Below are 8,845 nucleotides of genomic sequence, written 5' to 3'. Positions count from 1 at the left end.
TGGTACCCTGTAACCTAATGCTAACGCAAAATTGAATCCTTGCAGCAGTACCCTATGTTTCCCTTGAGGATGATGCTCCCTTGAGATACGTCTCATCTAAGATCAGTACGTAGGCATCTGTCGATTCTTTTGGATCATGGCATATGCATGAAAGGTCACCACAACCTTCAGGCATATGCCCAGGCAGAAGCATGGAGGAGTGGAGGCTGCACAGACCTTCCATCCCCCCTTAGACAATTGAGTCAGGATCCAAAGGCCAGACTGAGTCCAGACATTTGGTGCCTCAAAGGGCTGTAGCTGTGTGCACATCCAGGAATCAAATCCAGGTCCCCCACATGGCAGGTATGGATTCCACTACTGAACCACAACAGCAGGTTAAAACTGATATGCCTGCCTTAATATATGAGAGCTGAGAAGACTACAACTGGACCAATGACCGGAACAGTCATTAAACTTTTTGTTTTCCATTAATAGCAATATGAGGAGTATTTGCCATTTGATCTGGGAGAGAAAATCTCTGCTGAAGAGAAGAGAGAGATGACAAAGGAACACAGAGGTAGATAATTGCTGACTAAGGAGAACATGCTCATTGACTTTGCAAAACCCTTTCTCAACATATATGAGGCGTCTCATGAACAAATGGCTTAGAATTGCTCCAGCAAATACAAAACACATTTAACCATGAGCTTGAGGGAGGAAAAGGAGGGGATAGAGAAGGGAACTTAGAAAAGCATGATTAGTTCACGCAGCAGGTAGAAAAGGAAAACTGTAGCAAGGTTTTTCCTTTTTCCCTTCCCCCCTTTCTGAACCACTTCAAATAAGCAAACAGTCACAGTTCCCATCCCCTTCCTGGTCATGACAAATGTGAAGTTACTCGGACAGCGCTGACTAAAACCTAATCGCTTTTACAGCAAATGAAGCATGAAACCTATTGTCAAAAAACATGATGTCCAAAGTACATGTCGGCACTCCATCTTCCCAGCAGAGAGCTCCTGAAGGTCTGAGATCACTGCAGGGCTCTGGGGGAGTGTGAAAACATGAGATTAAAGGTTCTTTAAGGGCCAATGCAAAAATGAGCTTATGAGACCAACTTCTGCCCTCGGGGAAGACAATGTGCTGAGCAAAACACTCAGGAGGACATTTTGTTTCCTTGGGCACCAAACCCCCAAATGGACATCCCGGATCCTGGAATGGGCAAAATGATATTCAGCAAGTGCCTACTGAATACCCACAGCAGAAGGGGCATTACGTGTAGATAAGTGCACAGAAGAACAGAAGAAATGCTATTTACTGAGCCAGAGCATAGCTCTATCAGGCCCAGCAGCCTGTCTCACACAGTGGCAGTGCATGGATGCTAAGGGGAGGCTGAACAGGTTGATCTTCCACCCCCTGCTCATCTTTCACTGCAGCTTCCAGCGCTCAGAGGTTCAGAAAGTTCTGATTTCAAGGCTGCACCCCAATTTACCATGCCTGTTGATGGATCTTTCCTCCAAAATGTGTCCAATATTTTTTTTGAACTGGGGTAAGCTATCAGCATCCAGAACATTTTCTACAAGTCAATCATATCCTGCGTGCTATGTGCAAACCACACCAAATAGATCCAGACCATGCCAGGACAAAAAATGTAAAACCTGCCAACACATCTCCACCACCCCCTCTATAGCTACACCCCACAACAGAACCATCGCTACTCCTGGATCTTACGCCTGCACCTCCAGCAATGTAATATATCTCATCCAGTGCACTAAATGCCCAGATGGAAAATATGTAGGAGAAACCAAACAACAACTGCATACCCGAATGAATGCACACTGAAAATCCATCAAAGACAAAAATATCCAATTACTTGTGGGTGTCCACTTCTCACAAGATAATCACTCCCTCCCCGATCCCTGAATTTGAACTCTCAAAGGGAATTTACAAAATACCTTTCACAGACAAACCTACAAACTTCGCAAACCTACTGGATACAAAAAATCATGGACTTAATAAAGACATTGGATTCATGACACATTACAACTTGCTATTTGGCACCCCAGGTAACTTGCATTTCTTCACACATTTTCCTCCCTTTCCCCACCCCCTCCTATTTCTACTCATTGTCTCCCAAACTTCCACTTATCTGCATTTTCACAGATGAGCTTGTTGTAAATTTGCTTCTTTTTTACCTTGGAGAACAGGTAACACCAGCAGAGTCTCCCTATAACTGATGAAGGGTGTTTGTGCCCGAATGCTTGCAAAAAACTTTTTTTCCAACTTTTTAGTTTAATAAAAGATCTACCCAAAGAACCTTGCTTGCCTATGTACATAAATATGCACTGTGCACCCTGGTAAGAGGAAGTGCCAAGCACGGGAAAGCCCCCAGGTAAGCCATGTGTATCCTTAGACTATTAAACATGGGTGAACATGAAATGTCCTAGAACAGGCATCTTAGGTTGTTGACCATATATAACAAAATGCTGATGGTAAACTGGATAATGCCTGAAGTGAGTTAACCAACAGATACAGAGTCAAGGAATTATTTCAGGGTGACTCAGCATCCACCCTAGTGCTGAGGGCATTGACCGCACACATCAGTTGAGGACTGAAGGAATTTAGGTGGAATTGGGAAGTTATTCTTTTTGGAAACATATTCAACTCCAGTCTCTCCCATCCTCATTTCATGTCATAAGGATGGCAGGGTTTATGATGCTTGGAGTCCACAAGGTTGGCTCCAGTAACCTGTCAGCATGGGAAGTACTTATGCAAGGCAAGATCTTAAGACCCTGATTCAGTTTTTTTCCTTAGTCCTTAATCAGACGTAATGCTCAGTAGAAAGTCAGTGGGAGCTTTGAATAAAAAAGGGTTATGCAAAGCCTGAAGTAACTCAGGATTAAAGTGTACACAGAGTAAATACTATTACCCAGTATGGTCAAGTGTCTGTAGGTGGGCCAGAGATCGCACAATGGTAGTGGAGGTCCAGAGGGAATGCTGGGACATGACTGCTGATTTCAAAGGCAGGCTTAAAAAGGTACATACCTGTCTGGTAATTAGATGCGTTTATGCCTTAGGCTCAGACCTTAGCTGTTTGTAGTTTACAGTCAGCACAGCAGAAGAGACGGTGTTGGGGCACAGTGAAGGAAAGAGGACACTCCTATGCTCTGTTTCTAGGGGCAGTCAGGGACAGAGAGCTGATGAAGTCCCACATGCTGGCTCTCCTTTTGCCCTTGCAGGCCCCTGAAACACCTCCTCAGGGGACGTAGGAAGGACAGCTGACACGGAGGAAGCTACCTTGCATCAGAAGACCCTTCAGCATCTCCAACAGGCCAGCTCTCCAAATGAGTTGCACAGCTGATGGGGGAGTCAGGCATTTTGAACCTTATATTTACTGCTGCTATCCAGTTCTCTGTATTAATCCTGCCAGTAAATGGTACTTCCTCCTATTTACTCTGCCACTGCACTGAGTTGCTCCTTTCACCATGCCACGCTCGCAATCAGAAGATGATCATAGACCAGGATCAGGAAGAAGTTCTTGCTCAGGTACCAAATCAAACTATTGATTAGGCCCACCACTCATCAGCTACAACAGAGGCAGTAAGCTAAGCTGAATGCGGTGGGTCACTGGCCGGATCTGGCCTGACAAATTTCCCATTCAGGTGGGACGCTTCCTTCAGAAACCTCACTTCCTTGACTGTTGTTGCCTCCTTCCAACTGAATGACCTCTGCTTTCAACAAACTATGTCAAGTGCACAGAGACAGTCTATACCAAAGAAGCAAGCAGTGTCCAGTGCTCCTCAGGGTCTCCTGCTTGGGCAGAGGAAAAAGAAAGAAAGGCAGCAGCATCCGCAGAGCGGAGACAGTTTGGAGAAAGGAAGGATTAAAACACATGTCTAGATACCAGCTCTGACAGGTGGAAATGTTTGCTGTCAGAGGGAGAGGATGACATATCGAGTCAATGCCAAACACCCCAGACACTGAGGAAGCATGCGCCAGAGACAAGCTGCAAGGATTTCAAGGCAAAAGCAATGGAGGGAGCAGACCAGGGGGATTAGACACTCTGTCTCCACAAACTGCAATCTGCAGGAGTTTGTGATGAGCCACTTAGTTAATTAAGTCTGGGAGCCAGCTGTCTCCAGGGCTGGTTAACATCTTGTTTCCTTCTTTGACCTGTCATTGGGTACGCACTGGTGATGGGCACTTTGGAATGCAGATCAAACAGACAGATTAAATTAAACTGGCCAGACAGACAGTTTAATTTATGTACCAACTCAAGGGGCTATGGGGAGAAAAACAAACCCAAATCCAATTGTAACTTAACTTCTCTGGTACCAATGGGAGGTCAAAGCTGATCTTCATTGGCCTTTAATAAATCAGGAGGAGCTATGCCAAATTCAAAGGCTTCCAAACAGTGACTATGGTAAAAAATTGGTGTAAGGGTGACCACAATGAAGCCCAAAAGGAATAAAGGGATTCAGACTACAGCATAAGACATAAAGAGGCTCTCTGGTACTTCAGAAATTGCTGGCAAGTGTGAGCTGAGTGGTGGTACAATGTCAGTAGCAAGCCCATTCCCTTGTGAACAAAATAAGCAGACTTAACCCATGAAAATGCTGAAACATGAAACTTCGGGAGTGGTTAACCATTCCAGGCAGACCTTCAGAAAAGCAGGGCATATAGAAAGAAAACCACTGATCTTTAACTCTAAGTGTTAATCTAGTTTAATGCATCCTGTGACAAAGATATTCCAGATGGACTAAAGAATGATCAGCCCTATCAGTCACAGGTGTACAGGTATATGAGTGTACCCAGCAGGTGCACACATTATGGCTGTGTATAAGTACCCATCACTGTGTGACGGGGGACTGTGCACTCAGGCTGTTAGATGATGACTTCTCTTCTGAGATGCATTTCTGACTATCACTTTATGAAAGGATGTAAAATTTTCATAGATTCTGTTTTTGATAGTTTACAAAAATCTTTGGGTGCATTCAGCTCATTTTAATGGAAAGCAAAGACTGCTCTGGCTGGAATGAAATCCCTCATCTCTAAAAGATAAAAATAAAGATGGAAGAAACTGGAGGGAGAAGGGGGACAATTTTGTTCATGGCATAATTTCACCTTCTTTTTAGCAAAAAGCTTCAAGTACCCAAAAAAAGAAACGTTCAATTTTCACCAGCCTCTGTTTCTTTCCAGTGCAATAGGTGAATACTATTATGGGAAGAATCACCAAGTAATGTTATTACAAAGGTTCCCTTTTTTGCTCACAAAGTACAAGCTATCTTTGGAGAAGTGCTAATTTATTGTCAGATTGGTGATATAATTTCAGTTTGAGGAAGCTGTCACAAACCGCTGTGTTTGTTCTATTTCATAATCTCTTTAACTGAAGTCAGTTCTTGGGACTAGATATTTTGGGGTGAGGGACTTAGCTAAGTGCTTTCTGTGATAGCCGTCATTCAAGGACTGGTGCAAAGTGTGTAAATAAAACAAAATGTCCAAAGAAACTTCATGGGCTGTGAATGACTTGTATAAGGAACTGATCTGCAGGGACCTAAAACAAAGGGAAAAAATACTTTGGGCATTTTCAGTCCTACCTCTGTATGCTCTCAGTTGCAGAGAGTAAAATATATCCTTTGTTGTAACCATCAGAAGACAGCATCATCCAGAATAAACCACCAATCCATTTTTTTTCTCAAGCCCATAGAAATATCTATCTAGGAAACTTCATAGCTGAAATGTTTTTCTAGTGCATCCCCAAGAAGTGGTAGTGACAGTAGAAACTGGTTAAGACACAGCTCTTGTGTTCTTAGCACTGTATTGTCTAACTGTGCTGAAGAAGACTGAATGAAAAGGTCTACATTACAGCTCTCTACATTATAGTTTCCCCTGTCATAACAACTAATGGAGGTGGTCTGGTGGGGAATCATTCCCACAAAGTTGGCTAGTAAAGACCAGAGAGCCACGGTTAGCTACAGCACATGTACAAGCTTTTGTGGGCTGAAGCTCATTTCATCAGATGCTATATATAGTGTCGACCAGGCCAGGAATTTCTGTTTTTCTGCCTGTGAACAATGTCTCCTCTGCACACTACGTTCTGATGACTGGGTTCCTGTAGTTCTCTGGACTACAGTCAAATATACTGTGGAGTGGAATATTGCTTTTTTGTAGTAGAATCAATACACTGCACATTCATTTCCATTTAATTATTTATAAAGGACAGTATATGTCATTACATTTCATGTTTTTATGTACCTTCCCCCTATTTGCCTATGACAAGCTTAAAGGTATATCAGTGAGTGGAATTCAGATTTCAGTGCCATACCTGGGTTGCAAACATGTTTCTAGCTAACAAACCTTTGCCTTGACTAACAGAATTCCTCCAAGCCAGCCGTTCTGCCCAGCCAACGCACGGGTTTTCCTGGGAATGCTCAAAGAAGTCAAACTCCCTTACACCTTTGCAACACTACAACATTGGGTTGTGGCGAGGTATTGAATGCACAGATGTTAAAGGGATTAGTGCTTCTGCTGGGATAAGCACCTAATTGATCACATCCTTACCCTACAACATTTCAACAGTATGGGAATCCTCCGAGATCTCTTGACATTCTCAAACCATCTTGGTATCAATTCATTAGGAAATAGCTATGTGCAACTAGCTTTCTTATTATTAAATTGGTACAACCACTTTTGATCTTGTCCACAATTAAAGAGGCCTGAAGTGAGGAAAAACTGAAATGAAAATAACTAAACAAAATCCAAACAGGAATTGTCTAGTCTTCAGTATATCCTGTTTAGGTTGCAGCCAGGATGACTACCTAAGCAAGCTCTACCCGATCCAGTGGCTTTACCTTGTGCTCCCAGGTCACAAGGCATTTGTGGGGGAGGAGAGGGTTCCTCCCATATGAGAACATATTTTAACACAAAGGCTTATGCTGCTCTAGATCCAAAGTCAGAGCTTGATTAATGCCTGGAAGCCATCCATCCAGCCAAGCTTGAGCGCTTCTGTCTTATGACACACTAACTGCTTCTTGGATGGCTGCCTGCGGCACGGTTGCTGTTTAGGGTACATGGTCATTGCTTCATTTCTACGTTCACATGAAGAAGTAGGCATGACTAATCCAAAGGAATGTCTCTATTCCTTAGGTTTCTTTTTCCTTTCTCCCTCCACAAGCATTAAAAACAATGAACAAAGTTGTAAATATGGTCCCCGACATGGAGAACAGGTGGTGTTTATGGCTGCTAAGTATCTCTGAAGGGGGAGGACTGGAAACCTACTATAAATTTCTGGGGCATTTCTACTACCGAACATGTTGCCTTTTGTTTTAATAACACTGAGAGGATCACATAATGAAAGGCCTGTAGGGGGAGCTTCGACTCACCTCTGGTCACCAGTTTTCTTTTTCCATTAGTCTTGGGAGGACGTTAGTTTGAAGCATACATATGCAAGTGAGAACAGCACTGTTGCAGAGCGACATTCCCATCACCTAAGACACCTGATTTTATGTGCTCTCTGCTTTGACAGACTCAGGTCAAATTCTCTTCGCTGGTGCAACTCCATTTTTGTCAACCCCACTGAGTGCAGTGGAGCCATAACCATCAAAATCAGAGCAGAATTTGGCACTTTAAGAAAAGAAAATGACTCTCCAAGCTAATAAGTGAGATGAAGGTTTCAATAAATGGGCCAAGGAGACCCAAGTCTTCTCACTCAGGGCTTACAAGATCCGATCCTATCAGGAACAGAACACCACCAATGAGAGTTGTAGGTGCCTTGCCTCTTGTGGGACAAAATACCTAAAATTTTCTGACAAACTTTCATACGAGTTTGAAGTCCTCAGTCCCTTCTCTGCAGCTCTGAGGCACAGTGGTATCCTGGAAGGTACCTCAGTGAGTCTTCCTAAGTCTCCCCACCCATATCCTCAGTGGTTGGGAGAGGATGCATGTGACCTCTAAAAAGAGACAGAACATCTTTCAAGGGAGTTCCCATTCTCTGGTACTGGACCACATGAGAAGGGGAGTATGAAGTCCCAGAAGAGCCTACTGATCTACACTGCAGTTCAAGACATCAGTGCCTGCCACAGTGGGTTTCTGAAGGAGTTAGTTGTGTCCGCTTCTCCAAAAAGTCACAATACAGTCCCACCCCAAACACTGACTCTCAGCCTGTAGTTGGGCTGGTGCTGTGATCACCGAACCATGCAAACCTATATCTCACCTGGGACCTTCTAAGTAATATTACTCTGACCTTCGTGTCTGGAAGTCTCTGATCTCCTCCTCCAGATCCAGCAGGGCTGCAGCCTGAGCCATTAGCTTCTTGCTGCAGGGCCAGGATTTGAGTTGCAGAATGAGGAGTCCTAGGCAGAACTTGGCGCCCATCTCCTCCAGCTCTCGAGTTCCAATCTGCAGGCCCTGCCGGTGAAAAGCAAAAAGTGAGAGTCAAGACTGGCATCAGCAATAAGGCTGATACAACTCTCTGCGGGGGCCCTCCAGGTAGAAAAGTTCAAAGGCAGGGCAATGAAAAGAAACAGACCCGACCCCAACGCTTAATATGCAGACTTTGCTCTTACTGCAGTTGGACCTGTTCCTCATTAGAGTGATTTACAAACACGACCTCATAGCTATCTGAAAAATAGTCTCTATTTTACACTTGGGGAAACTAAGGGTGTGTAGACAAAATGGGGGCCCTAAATTGAAGCAGTGGGTTTTTAAAAACACTGTTTCAATTTACGGCCCTTTAAACCCCCATGTCGTGCACACACCCAAACTACCTGGCCTCTCTGGCAGCAGGGGGGGAAGGCGAGCTGCCAGCGGGCTAAGCGGTCCCTGGGCTGTGAGGGGGGCTTGGTGCTTCCCTCTATGGCAGCAGCAGGCCCCC

At 44.2% G+C, this 8,845-nt stretch overlaps 1 protein-coding gene across 1 annotated transcript in view; it reads right to left on the bottom strand.

Annotated features, from left to right (window-relative positions):
- Nucleotides 1-8,205: 8,205 nt before the first annotated feature.
- Nucleotides 8,206-8,845, bottom strand: part of AGBL1 (ATP/GTP binding protein like 1) — a 345,924-nt gene continuing 345,284 nt past the window's right edge. The window contains exon 20 of the mRNA XM_019503815.1: nucleotides 8,206-8,379. Within this exon, the coding sequence (XP_019359360.1) occupies nucleotides 8,206-8,379 (174 nt within the window). The remainder of the gene's footprint in view (nucleotides 8,380-8,845) is intronic.

Source organism: Gavialis gangeticus, unplaced genomic scaffold, assembly GCF_001723915.1.
Source record: "Gavialis gangeticus isolate Ggan-Ray unplaced genomic scaffold, GavGan_comp1, whole genome shotgun sequence".
NCBI classification, from domain to species: Eukaryota; Metazoa; Chordata; order Crocodylia; family Gavialidae; genus Gavialis; species Gavialis gangeticus.
This window is presented reverse-complemented; position numbering and strand designations above follow the sequence as displayed.